This window comes from Paramisgurnus dabryanus, chromosome 23 (genome assembly GCF_030506205.2).
Source record: "Paramisgurnus dabryanus chromosome 23, PD_genome_1.1, whole genome shotgun sequence".
NCBI lineage: Eukaryota > Metazoa > Chordata > Actinopteri > Cypriniformes > Cobitidae > Paramisgurnus > Paramisgurnus dabryanus.
The window spans coordinates 11,632,076-11,646,612 of NC_133359.1; the positions used below are offsets into that span (position 1 = coordinate 11,632,076).

Sequence of the window (14,537 nt, forward strand, 5' to 3'; positions counted from 1 at the left end):
ATTATAAATGATAAAAACAAACAAAGCAATAGCCTGTAGTTTGTTTATGTTTTTGTTAAATAAGCCAGTTCCCCATACATTACTTGGTTAAATGTACTAAAAAGCGCCACCCTCAGACTGAGTTATGCAAATACACTAAACCTCTGTCAAAGGTGTTCTGTATGTTCAGTCCATTGAATGCAAATCTTGCACTACTAGCAGCAGGTTACATTTACATTAAGGCATAATATGAAGGACATAAGAAAACTAAACAGGGTGTAGCTAATATTTTTCAGCATTTTCTGTGCTGTTTAAACTTAAACTTCTGTTGCAGATGTATTTATTGCTGCTAAGTAACATAAATTATTTAAAAGATTGTGTCTTATCATCAGTAAAAGTAACATAATATAACAAGTGTAAATAATTACTCTTGAAAAAAAGTAATAAATAAAGTAATAGTATTGCATTTAAAAATAGTAATAACAGAAATAAACCCAATATAAAACCCAATGAAAACAGACTCTATAAGACAGGACAAAAAGATGAGAGATAACAGGAAAAATCAGTGTGCGCTGTTTTTTTCCTCAATAACAGGTGATTTACATGATCTTTAATGGGTCATGTAAGTCAGTGGTTCTCAAACATTTTCCGCGTGCGGGCCCCCTTGTGTACGGTGCACTTCTCCCAAAGAAAATTTAGGACAAAAACTGTTCTAATATTTAACATAATTAAACAAAACATATCATGTTATACAAAGTAGTGCTGTTGGCTGGTAGCCTTATTTTTTAGGTTTAATTACACAGAATTCATGCTAAATGAATGTATTTTATAAAATGTCATAAAACTGGGGCCCCCTTGGCACCATCTCGCGGTCCCCAGTTTGAGAACCACTGATGTAACTCATGTTTGGTTTTTATATCAATGATGCATTTATAGATAGTAGAGATTATTTGTTTCCTGAAAAAAATTGGCAAATTTCATTCTGGGCAATGGCCAAACATTCCAGGCGAGCCTGTAACTCTCCGCGCTTTCTACTGACATCAGTATCCTCATTTAGGAATCCACGCACATCTGCTTCTTCCAACAGTGTCAGCATATCATTACACACGAGCTGAACGGCTTCTTTCAACATGAAATAGCGGGTCAGCATGGGCACCTGGTCAGCCATGCGCTGCACCATAATCTAAAACAAAATAAAGATCAATATCCAAAGTGTTAAATGTATCTGTATACGGTATGCCCCTAGTGAACTGTTTTAATTTTGTAGCATAGCAATATGTCATGGACTACACTGGATCTTCTTCCAGAAGACCATTGATGAATGCATAACAAAATGTTTGCCTTGTAAAATAATGTTTTATTAACTTAAGTTCTTAATGTTTTATTACACAGTAATTGTTTTATAAATGTGGTTACTTAAAATTAGGAGCACTTTGCCATATTGAAGGATAAACTGCATGCATATATTGTATTAGTAAATATATGAGGAGCTCAAGATGCAAAAGCCGCTAACTGTGGATCACATTCAAACTTGAGTCCCTTTTGAGTATTTGGACCGGAATACAACCCGTATGTGGCAGTCACATGGATCATAGCGCCCCCTAATGTGTGGTTCAGTTTTTACATTTACAAAATAATGCATTTCAGTTGCTAACTAAAAGTCTTTTCATTGCCATTACAGTGAAATTACTAAACAAAAGAGCCTGATAAATCAATGCTAATTTACAAGAAAACATGTCACGTATAGAGGGTTTCGCATCTGAACTCCTCATATGGAAACTAAAAAGGTTTACCTTATAATAAGCCTTCAGCATATCACTGTACTTGCTTGCTATATCATAAATAGGTAACTGAGCTTCTGAAAATGTAATGTTGCCATTCTCATTCAGGGTCTTAAAGAAAATATCATCTTGTGTACAAATCATGTTTTCCATTTCAAACTGCTCCATGATCCTCTCTTCAGCTTTGTTTTGCTGACTTGCCTGAATTTGGTCGATTTTGTCCTATTGTGTCAAGAGAAGAATGATAAAAGAAGGTAGATTAAAGAAAAATGCCCCAATGTTGTTTTTATTAGGCCCCATTTAGAAACAATATTTACCACAGTGATTTTTAGAAGATTAGGGTATCTCTGGAAACACTCAGTAGACAGGCATAAGAACTGCTTGAGGACGATGTCTTGTCATGCAGATGAACATAAAAAAACAAACAAACAAAACAAACACAATTGTCTTAGAGCCAATAATGCGAAAGACATTAAAACATGCAATGTTTCTACAATGGAGACTAAACATAAAGATGTTTGATGGTACCTTTCACGGTATTAAGCAAGACAAAAGCTGGATCCTTAAGTTGGTTAACATGGTCCTGTAGAAGTGACTCGAACACTCTGTAGCTGCTGAAGCCGGACAGTTCTCGTCCTCTGTTGTTTACGATTTGTTCTTTCACCTTTCCAGTCGGATTGTTAACTTCTTGTAAAAATATTCATTATTGAATCACTTTACTTCCAAATTTGAGTAAAGTGTTTCACACCTACACTTACTGTACAGTTGTGCTCATACGTAAGTTCACGTACCCTAGCAGAATTTATGTTTTCTTTGCCATTTTTTGGAGAATATAAATGATAACACAACAACTTTTCTTTCACTCATGGTAAGTGTTTGGCTTGAAGCCATTAATTTTTAGTCAACTGTGTTTACTCTTTAAATCATAATGGAAACAGAAACTACCCAAATGACCCTGATCAAAAGTTTACATACCCTGGTGATTTTGGCCCGATACTGTATAAAACTGTATAAAACAAGAAAGGAATATTAAAAGATATCCAAGAAATTGAAAATGCAGCAGTGTTTAAACTGTAATTAAGTCTTTCACCGAAAGCGGGTTTTTTTTTTTGCCAGCCAGTGCCAGCATTTTTCATGATTTTCAAAAAATGCCTTCCAGAAAAAGTTCTTCTTCAAATATATAAACATGAAAGAACAGCCCATCTGCTTTCAAACATAAAAAAATTCATCCTACCTTTATTAGTTCTCTTTTTATCCCCTCTCAAATATGGGTAGGATTCTTCAAAAATACAATATTTTGAGCAAAAGGCTGAGATAATAACGTTTTTGTAAAGGACTTTTGTTAGAGATCAGATTCGGAGCGATCCTCAAAACATACACGGACATGCAGCTGCTTGCCCTAGGGCGATACTTCCAGGTTTTATAAGCGCCAACTGGTGGATAATAGTGGTATTGCAGAAAGCCGGAAATAGTCATTGGCAGGGAAGCATTTTCTCTTAATTGATGAGATAACTCGTCAATAGCGGCGAAAGTGGGAAATGCGAGGTTCTGTTGAAACCACATCCACAATTGCCAGGAAAATTGTTCGGGATGCAAAGAAAAACCCACAAATAACTTCAGGTGAAATACAGGACTATCTGAAAACATGTGGTGGGCCGCAGGGTCAAGTTGCCAGAGGAAAGCTATTACTACGCAAATGCCACAAAGTATACCACGTACAATGCGCCAAACAGCACAGAGACAGGCCTCAAACCTTCAGGCACAAAGTCATTTGGAGTGATGACACCAAAGTTGAAAATTTTGCCCACAACCATAAACTTTACATTTGGAGAGGAGTCAACAAGGCCTATGATGAAAGGTACACCATTCCTACTGTGAAACATGAAGGTGGATCGCTGATGTTTTGGGAACGTGTGAGCTACAAAAGGCACAGGAAATTTGGTGAAAATTGATGGCCACTGGCAATATGCAAAATATGGCAAAATGTTATCAAAAAATACTGGAGGAAAATTGGCACTCTTCAGCCCGGAAGCTGCACATGGGACTCACTTGGACATTCCAACATGAAAATGATCCAAAACACAAGGCCAAGTCGACCTGTCATTGGCTACAGGAGAATAAAGCGAAGGTTCTGGAGTCTCCTGACCTCAATATCATTGAGCCACTCTGGGGAGATCTCAAACGTGCAGATCATGCAAGACAGCCCAAAAATGTACAGAAACTGGAGGCTTTTGCCCAGAAGAAAGGGCAGCTTCACCATCTGAGAAGATAAAGAGCCTCATCCACAACTATCACAAAAGGTGTGTCCATTTTTAATCAGGGTTATTTGGGTAGTTTCTGTTGTCATTGTGATTTAAAAAAAGTAGTTGATTGATAATAAATAGATTCAGCCAAACCCTATCCATGAGTGAAAAAAAAGTTTTTTGTTATCATTCATATTCTCTGAGAAATGGCCAAGAAATCATAAATTCTGCCAGGGTATGTCAATTTATGAGCACAACTGTAATTTGTGATTTCTCTATATTATATGTGCACCAAAACCTTTTGTTGGGGGTAACGCATTACAAGTAACGTGCATTACGTAAGCCTAATATTACTTTTCTGAAGTAACGAGTAAAGTAACACATTACTTTTTAAATGTACACATTAATATTTGAGTTACTTTTAAAAAAAATACATGCAAGTTACTTTTTTGGTTAAATTAATTTGATAAAAAAATTTTTACTGAATTAAATTAAACAAAGTCACATTATGCACTCTATGCATACACGCCTTTGTACTTTTAAAAGTAAATTTCCCCAACACTGACCAAAACAAATACAGGCTGCTTAAACACACTATTGTGAAAAATGTTTTAGAAAAGTACAACAGTAAACCTTTTATAAATTTGAATATATATACTGACAGGATGATATTATCTTGTTTAGATGATCATTCCACTTCTTGTATTCTTTCCGAAGCTGAGTAAACAAATTGTCTTCAATGATCAGTTCCCCCAATGATAAGAACTTAATTTTTTCATTGAATTCTGATAAGATCTGTGAAAATAAAAACTAGTTAATGAACGCGTTGCATCATAATTACACATAAACTAGTGTTTGGCAGTGGGAAAATAACCGTACAAAACAAAGAAGTTTGTATACTTAAGGTAAACTAGAGGTAAAGCCATTTTAATTCCTATTTTATTCAAGTAAAAATCTAATCCAAGCTACTGAAGTTTTTACCTTAATGAGATATTGTTTGGCTCCCTGAGTGTCCAGTGGTGGTCCACACTCAATCTTCTTTATCTCATTTCTCACTTCTGATAACTGCTTTTTAACCTCTTCATCGAGCAGCGGCAGTGATTTCTGACCAAAGTATAAAAAGGTGTGTGTTGTCATGTTCAGTTTTAAAGGAAAACACCACAGTTTTTCAATATTTTACTATGTTCTTACCTCAACTTAGACAAATTAATACATCCCTATCTTTTATCAATGCGTGCACTTTATCTTTGCATAGCATGTTGGGAATGTTTTAGCATTTAGCCTAGCCCCATTCATTCCTTAGGATCCAAAGAGGCATTCATTTAGAAGCCACCAAACACTTCCATGTTTTCCGTATTTAAAGACAAGTCAGTATGGTGGCACAAAATAAAACGTGTTCTAAAGGAGCATTTCACCCGTAGAAACATTAATCTTTATTGAAAGTGCATCATAATTGTAGTCGAAATGTAACATATATTTAGAATTTGGTGCCTATTTGACCGAGAGAAGGGGTGTTTGTAGTCTCACCCCCTCAACAAAGATATTGGACTTCCTTCTTTCAATGATGAAATATGATGATTTTTACATCATTGAAAGAAGGAAGTGCAACACTGAAATCTGTATTTATCCTGTCTGAGCGGCAACTTAGAAAATGATGCATGACCATTCAAAAACATGACTGGGGTTCTTACTATACAAAGCTTAATGCAAATGGGTGAAGTGTCCCTTTAAGCAGATAAAAATTAGATCTATATTGTATGCTGAAAGATCACTTAGTTTGCAGCACTTCGACCTCAGGCACAGTAACATCATAAGAGGGGGGAGTTCACAGACGTGATACACTATAGTTCTCATTTAAAAAAATCGGCACGTTTTATTTTGTGCCACCATGCTTTCTCGTGTAGTACTCATGTAACAGTCTTTAAATAGGGAAAACATAGAAGTGTTTAGTGGTATCTAAATTCATCCCTGTTTGGATCCTAAGGAATGAATGGGGCTAGGCTAAATGCTAATACATTCACGACGCGCTGTACAAAGATTAAGTGCACGCATTGAAAAAAGATAGGGATGTATTAATTTGTCTAAGTTGAGGTAAGAACATAGTAAAATATTGAAAAACTATGGTGTTTTCCTTTAAAGGTTCAAAAAGACCTCAGGAGTACACTGTAAAACCTAAAAGTTAACTCAACTCAAACCATTTAAGTAAAGCGATTGCATTAGTTTTAAAACACATACATTTGAGTACTGTGAACTTAAACAAATTGAGTCATATGCAGTTATGCACTTATATTTAAGTTCACACTACTTAAATATAAGTGCATAATTGCACATGACTCAAGTTCACAGTACTTAAATGTATGTGTTTTAAAACTTAAATGGTCTAATGCAACCGGTTTACTTAAATGGTTTGAGTTAAGTTAACTGTTAGGTTTTACAGTGTAGGAAACAAAGACATACCTTTATATGATTAACAAGATGCACAGTCAGTTCAACAGCAAGACAGGAAAGAGTAGCCTTGTTGTCAGTCAAAAGACGTCTGTAGAAACAAAGGCGGAACTTGTTTAATGAATTTTCATTTGTTGGTGCTTCAATAAAAGTAACTTAAAATGTCATTTGTTGAGTCAGACTTAATCTTTTCTTTAGATTTTAACCTGAATTGTTTATGTTTCTTGAAGAAATCTCTCTCCATCTGTGAAGCCTCCTCCAGAGAAATGTTTTCATCAATCTGCTGTTGACCTCTACACTTTACCATGATGTAACCTTTCCGCAGAGGAATAACTTTGTTCTGGGCAATGGCCAAAACATTCCCCTCAGTTCCTTTGTCTATGAGGTCTGGCTTGGTCAAAACGGCTTTGAGAATGAAAAGGATTATTTGGTAAAAATGTACATTTAAACATGTATGGGTGCAAAGGATTTTTGGCAAGATGTTTTGTGATGATTGTGTGCTACATTACCGAAAGTCCTTGTACCCTCAGGATCTACTTCCTGTGCCATTTTCAGTGCTTCTGTTGTTGCAATGTCAATGTTACATGGGACCACAACCATGTTTAGAGTTTCAGGCTTTCTAATATACTTCATGATCAGAGTTTTGATCTACAAGACACAAAGCCATATTTAAAAACTGAGTGTGTGATGTACTAAACTCTTGTGAAATCAAAAAAATAAATACAAACTTTGCTTCCGATATCCAGTGGTTGTCCTTTTACTGGTACTCTGGCAATTCCAGGTAAATCGATCAGCGTGAGGTCACAGACATCAGATGAATTAATCTCTAAAGTGATGAGTTCATCAGAGATTCCTGCGCCGTTTCCAGCCACTTGATTCTGGGCTGTTACAGACATACACTACATAACATATCAGTTACAACCATAATCTCTGTTCCCTGATGAAGGTGTTGGTGACAGTAGGGGTGGGCTCTTGGGAGCACTAATTAGAGGAAGCCCTTGTGTCATCTCATCGCCACAACGTTAATTGAGTGACAGAAAAGGAATAAACTACATAATGTATGCATGTAAACAAATACCTTGTAGATTTATTATCTTTATTTTGAGTCCAATCTGGAATATTTGAGCCCAACATGAAATTTGAGCGCAACGGTGTGACGTATTTTGATGAAGAAAGTGCCCCCTAGTGGCCAGGAGCATTTCCAATGTGTTGTGGCTTGATTCCGTTGTGTTTTGTCTTGATTTCACTGTGTTTGGCTTCATTTCTTTGTGTTGTGGCTTAACTACGTTTTGTTGTTGCCTGATTCTGTTGTGTTTTGGCTTGATTACATTTTGTTGTGGTCTGATTCTGTTGTGGCTTGATTATGCTGTGGCTTAATCTCGCTGTGTTGTGGCTTAATTGATTCTGTTCTGTTGTGGCTTAATTTAGCTGTGTTGTGGCTTGATTCCTTTTGTGGTGGCCTGATTCTGTTGTGTTGTGGCTTGAGTCTATTGTGTTTTTGCTTGATTCTGTTGTGCTGTGGCTTGATTTCGTGGTGTTGTGGCTTGATTTCGTTGTGTTGTGGCTTGACTACGTGTTGTTGTTGCCTGATTCTGTTGTGTTTTGGCTTGATTCCGTTTTGTTGTGGCCTGATTCTGTTTTGTTGTACTGTGTCTTGATTCTGTTGTGTTGTGGCTTGATTCTGTTGTGGCTTGATTCCGTTTTGTTGTTGCCTGATTCTGCTTTGTTGTAGCTTGATTCTGTTGTGTTGTGGTTTGAGGCTTGATTTTGTTTGGTTGTGGCTTGATTCCATTGTGACCTGATTCTGTTTTGCTTTTGGCCTGATTCTGTTGTGTTGTGGCTTGATTTTGTTTTGTTGTGGCTTGATTCTGTTTTGTTGTGATTTGATTCCATTGTGGCCTGATTCTGTTTTGCTTTTGGCCTGATTCTGTTGTGTTGTGGCTTGATTCTTTTGTGTTGTGCACTGATTCTGCTTTGTTGTGGCTTGATTCTGTTGTGGCTTGATTCTGTTTTGGCTTGATTCTGTTTTGTTGTGGCTTGATTCTGTTTTGTTGTTGCCTAATTCTGTTGTGTTTTGGCTTGATTCCGTTTTTTTGTGGCCTGATTCTGTTGTGTTGTGGCTTGATTTTGTTTTGTTGTGGCTTAATTTCGCTGTGTTGTGGCTTGATTCTGTTGTGTTGTGGCTTGATTCTGTTTTGTTGTTGCCTGATTCTGCTTTGTTGTAGCTTGATTTTGTTGTGTTGTGGCTTGAGGCTTGATTTTGTTTTGTTGTGGCTTGATTCTGTTTTGTTGTGGCTTGATTCCGTTTTGTTGTTGCCTGATTCTGCTTTGTTGTAGCTTGATTTTGTTGTGTTGTGGCTTGAGGCTTGATTTTGTTTTGTTGTGGCTTGATTCTGTTTTGCTTTTGGCCTGATTCTGTTGTGTTGTGGCTTGATTCTTTTGTGTTGTGCCCTGATTCTGCTTTGTTGTGGCCTGATTCTGTTTTGCTTTTGACTTGATTCTGTTGTGGCTTGATTCTGTTTTGTTGTTGTTGCCTGATTCTGTTGTGTTTTGACTTGATTCCGTTTTTTTGTGGCCTGATTCTGTTGTGTTGTGGCTTGATTTGTTTGTGTTGTGGCTTAATTTCTCTGTGTTGTGGCTTGATTGATTCTGTTGTGTTGTGGCTTAATTTCGCTATGTTTTGGCTTATTGATTCCTTTGTATTGTGTCTTGATTCCGTTGTGTTGTTAACTTACATTTGCTGAGCCGTTGGTTGCAATTCACAATCTCACCACTTGATTCCACTAAAAATCTACACACTAGTTCTTTAAAGGGACACTTCACCCATTTGTATTAAGTTTTGTATAGTTAGAACCCCAGTCATGCTTTTGAATGGTCATGCATCATTTATTCAGTTGCCGCTGAGACAGGAGAAATACAGATTTCAGTGTTGCACTTCCTTCTTTCAATGATGTAAAAATCATCATTTTGCATCATTGAAAGAAGGAAGTCCAATATCTTTGTTGAGGGGTGAGACTACAAACACTCCTTTTCTCGGTCAAATAGGCACCAAATTTGAAATGTATGTTACATTTTGACTACAAATATGACAAACTTTCAATAAAGAATAATGTTTCTACGGGTGAAATGCTCCTTTAAAGCACCTTTATTTGTAAGAGTGTATGATTAATTTCCTTACAACGTACTTGTAATACCAGGGTGCTGATAGAGTATATTATATTACATCCTTTTTCCGATTGTTCTAGTATATTTTATTTTAGATACCAAAAAAATAATGAGCATCAGAATGTCATGTAACACTCTTGACTCTGAAAACAGAAATCAAATTTAAACGCAGGTATGTGAAAACATTTTCACATTAAATTATTTTTAATTTCCTGACAATGAGGCATTTTAGTTAATAATTATAATATAAGATGAATTCAGATAGATTGGGAAACATTTTGTCATTGGGATGACTGTCAAAAGCTGTCCCTATGACAAGAATAACAGACATGTTTTTTATGTTTATAGGTACTTAAATGTAACAATTTAAAATGAAAGCAAAATATATTGCAGTGCAGTTTTACTAACCGTCCATAACGTATTTTTCAACTAATGAGGGATCTTCAAATGTAATTGTCTTCGGTTCGAAAGATACACGTGGCTCCTTTTGGCCTGCAACAACAACATGACATGGTTAATATCAAAATCACAGCATCTCTCGTTGAGTTTACGCTTTATCTCTGGATAAATGTAAGTTGAGTTGGAGAAAGTTCTTCTTAAGAAGTTTTCAGATATAGGCAATGAAAATACAATTTTCAAAAGGCACAACACTAATTTCATTGCTTTATGTAGACTCATGTTATGAAAGTACACATGAACGCTGCAGAATGTACAGTGTCCATTAACTTAATAATGCGTGGAGATTGCCTTGCTATTGCATGTTTCTGTGATAAGAATTATGCGAGATGTAAATATAAGGTAAATATAAGACATGAATTTGAGCGAAAATGTTCTGCACATGTATGTGCACAATGTATTTTTGCATCGATTGAGAAAATACTATGATTCATGTGTTTATGCTGGGTACACACCAAAAGATAATCAGACTGATTTCACCCCCTTCCAACAATCCTAGCTATGTCCCGATTATCTTGATGGTTCTACAGATTATTTTATCAGATTTTCCCTAGGTGTGAGCTGCGTTAAGAGTGTTCGAACCTGATCAGAAGAACGTCAGAGTCGCCCGATCACGAATATCCAATCAGATTCACAGTGTTCACAGTCGAGACTCTGGTTGAAAATCTGTCAGTGTGTGGTGTGCTGTCTTTGACACATCATGGCACACCACACACTATAAAATCTAGGATTTTATCCTCATGTTTGTGGTCTATCACATTTCAAAATCTTATAAGATGTAAAAAATCTTTTGGCGTGTAGGCTACCCAGCATTACATGCATACTTTTCTCCTGCTGATCAGATCACAGATTGGACTACACCACCCCCTTCAATATGATCAAAATTTACACCCTATCAAAAACACCCTAAACAGATTATTTGGTTGCATGTAAACATATACGTTAGCTATAGCTAATATGTACTATTTATGTACAGATAGGCCCATGTATAAATATTTGGTACCAATTTATGTACCTTTGAGGTACTAGTGAACTCTTTAGGTACATAGGCGTACCGCCCCAATGACGGCTAGGGACTATTTTTTGCCCTTTTTCTCTTGACAGTATACAATACTGATAAATGTGGATAAAACAAATTTCCTTTGAGCTTTTGACATACTATAATAATCCTGCAAATTCCATGACTGAAAACATGCTCCTCATCATAAAAAACACTCACTTACAGTAAAAACAGATATTGGTTAATTTGTGACACCGAGTTCAATTCCATATTGTTATATGTATCAGCTGGAGTTCCCAAATACTCCACCAGAGGGCACTCCCTGACTGTTTACATGGACTTCCCATAATTCATTGTCTGGGGCAAGGTTACAAACAGTGCGCAACGTTTTGCTACGGTTTCCGGGTTAAACAACATGTGCAACAGGGTTTGAAATAAGTTTTCTCTTGTTTGGTGGGTGTGTCAGAACTGCAGTCCAATCAGCAGCAACATGTAAATAAACCACCCAGTACTAAAGAGACAGCTCGCACAATGGTTTCAAGTTGGAATGTTCTCTTTCATTCTGGACGGCAACATCAGGCTAACGATTTCATCAGGCTACAGAAACATTTAAAAAAGAACACAAAGCATGGCCTTCTCAGCTACCGTAGTTGCAACTCTTGCGTCATCACAACAGGGAGATCAACGCATCACTGGCTGCGTCCGAAAACGCTTTCAGACACACTTCAAAGGCAGCGTGTTTTGAAATATAAACAGAGAGCGCATTTGTGATAACTAATCATATATTTGAAAACTACAATACTAATTTCTCGCTAGAAATGCAATTAAAGCAACACTATGTAGTTTCCATGTAAAATTGACTTACGGCTCCCCCATGTGGTTGAAAAGTGCAACAGTGCCTGGTATCAGACACTCTTTTGCAGGCAGGGGGAGGGGCGGAGCTGTGTGCTCTACCCTCAACCTCGACTTTCAGAGTGTGCTTGTAGCAGCTAGGAGGCTGCTCAGGTTGCAGCAGCAGTAGAATTTGTCCAGTTAAGAGTTGTTCTATCACTGAAATAATTTTAGAGACAATATTTAAAGGTTGATAAACTACATAGTGTTGCTTTAAAAGGCAGAAGGCAGCAATTAAGAGTTTTCGGATGCAGCACTGTTTCTGTTTAATAAACGTTGTGCAACATTTTGTCGGGGCTGAACGCAGCCCTGGACTCATTAGCTCAGATTACATCCACCTGTCTGTCTCTTGTTTAACCTCATCAGCCAATAGGCTTGTTCGACTTCATCTGCCGCCGCCATAGCTGCAAGAACCGACATGTCGATGACGTCAAAGTACCACGAGAGCGATTCGAGAAATTATACGGAGACTTCCAATTAAGACTCGACTTTTAGTTATAACAACACAATGTTTTGCTATAGCTTTCATGTTTCAGCATGTAGCCTGAATACGAATTGAATTATTATAACTTTCAAGACTGCTGTGTTTGCCAGTATATGCTTTCTAGGAAAGATGAAAAAAAAAGATGTATTCGCACTTCCAGATTTCAGCCAATGAATTACAATTACATTAATACTATCACTGTACGATATTGAAATCTTGTACAATATCCACAGAAACAGTACAAGCAGAATTACCAGCTAATGAGTTCACAAGTTCAGTTTTCTTCAGGTGGTAAGATAGAGTTGCCTTCCAGCTGATTGCATCTGTTACCTTCCTCAGCTTCAGCTCCAGTGGACATCTGGTGACAATCCCTATACCCAATACAGTTCAGTTAATCACATTACTGTAACAATATATGAGCAAATTACATAATTAGGAATTAAAGCATGTCATTTTTATAATGGAATGAAAACAAAAAATAGTAAGAATGTAATTTTCTTACTAGAAGGTTATTCGTTAAAAAAGTACATCACGGTTTCTGATAGTAAAAGGTTTTATTTGGTTCATTTTTCCTGATAATAAAGAGTTTAATATAAGTGTTGTCACTTAATTCATCCTTCAACATACCGCCCTTGACGTCTCCCCTTCATTGCAAAAATCTAGTGATGCACCGATGTATTGGCCACCGATATTTATCGGCCGATTTTTGATGAATTTGAAACCATCGGCATATCGGCAATAGCACGAGAAAGGCCGATACAGATTGTTTATTAATTAACTGCATAAAAAAATCCATTATATGTAAAAAAATGTGTTAATGTTGTTAATAAAAGAAATGCTGAATAGCAAAAACCACCTTTGAAGGTTGTCATGCTGACTTATTAGATTTGTTTTAGCTTAATTTGTGCCTCTTTTATTATGTTGGTCAGTTGAATGTTAATTAGATAAAATCCATGTTCAGTAAAAATAATTTGATACAGAAATAAACTAGCTAATAGACCAACTGTATAGTATTGTATACAAGTGTTTAATGTCGGTATCGGCATCGGTATCGGCCCAAAAAAATCCAATCGGTGCATCCCTACAAAAATCCATGTTCAACGTTGTACAGCCCATACTTACCACTCCCTCTTGGTAATGCAACACCAGACAGCCCTTCCAGTACAGAACTTTTTCCAGAACTCTGATCTCCGATTACTACAATAGTCGGTAGTGAGATGTTTAAGTCTTTCTGAATGCCAACTAACCGCAGTTTGTCAATCAGATCAATAAATGGACAGATGTTCTCCTCTAAATGTTTAAGAATCTCTCCCCCCATGTTCTCACTGTAAATATAAAAATGTAAATGTTTATTTATTCAGAGCATAGAGCAAGAAATAAACTATACAATTATACAAATAAATAAAGCTAATCAAATTAATGCAAAATTAATAATGTCACTAAATAATTTATTACAATTTACTGATTTAGTTAAAATAGTTTAATAATAAGCAAAACTTTATACTAACCGTTTAACAATCACAGATTATCTGAGGTAGCCCAAACTGTAGAAGAAAAGAAACTATGTATGTCTGAAGAAATTTTGAGAAAAGTGAAAATAAATCTGATCTATTTTTAATTTGAGTAATTGTGACTTCACACAAGCCCAGTCTTCGTAATAATGCTAAAAAAAAAAAATCACAGCTGCTCCTTTTCTATTGTGAAGTCCTGTGTGTCTGATTCGACTGAATTTAAAATAAACACAGACGCTTGTCCACTGGGTTTTTTTTATTTTTGCCATGGGCGTCAGAATCATTGTATGTGGCATTGTACAAGACCAACCCCCTTACCAATGATATTGGACCCTCCCACTTTTACAGTCTTTATTCAGTAGGTTAGGTAAGCTTTTATTGTACCCGTAGGTAAATTTGTTTTAAAGTACAAATGACATTCAATGGCATCCAGTACAAAAACACACAACGCAGAACACTCTAAACCGCATATGAACAATTAAATAAATACTCATACTAAATAAATAAAAGTTCTATCAAAAACATTAAAAATTGTCTTTGTAAAAGAACATAAAACATTTCTAAAAAAAACACCTCTACAAT

The 14,537-nt window shown here is 36.3% G+C and overlaps 1 protein-coding gene across 1 annotated transcript; it reads right to left on the minus strand.

Annotated features, from left to right (window-relative positions):
- Nucleotides 1-890: 890 nt before the first annotated feature.
- On the minus strand, nt 891-13,762 carry LOC135780840 (interferon-induced GTP-binding protein Mx3-like). Its single transcript, XM_065291117.1, has 12 exons — nt 13,567-13,762; nt 12,687-12,815; nt 7,177-7,331; nt 6,958-7,096; nt 6,655-6,853; nt 6,461-6,539; nt 4,985-5,107; nt 4,666-4,798; nt 2,289-2,444; nt 2,078-2,154; nt 1,773-1,982; nt 891-1,162 (listed from the first exon to the last, which is right to left on the minus strand). The coding sequence occupies exons 1-12, from the start codon at nt 13,760-13,762 to the stop codon at nt 926-928; spliced, it is 1,833 nt and encodes a 610-aa protein (XP_065147189.1). The 3' UTR covers nt 891-925.
- Nucleotides 13,763-14,537: the final 775 nt, after the last annotated feature.

Bases quoted from the DNA above. Each gene is read 5' to 3' on its own strand.
- LOC135780840 (XM_065291117.1), bottom strand. From the start codon at position 13,762: ATGGGGGGAGAGATTCTTAAACATTTAGAGGAGAACATCTGTCCATTT. The intron at 2,155-2,288 runs GTACCATCAAAC...CTGCATGACAAG, and splicing joins CTTGCTTAATACCGTGAAAG to ACATCGTCCTCAAGCAGTTC. The intron at 1,983-2,077 runs GTAAATATTGTT...TTGACACAATAG, and splicing joins ATCTTCTAAAAATCACTGTG to GACAAAATCGACCAAATTCA.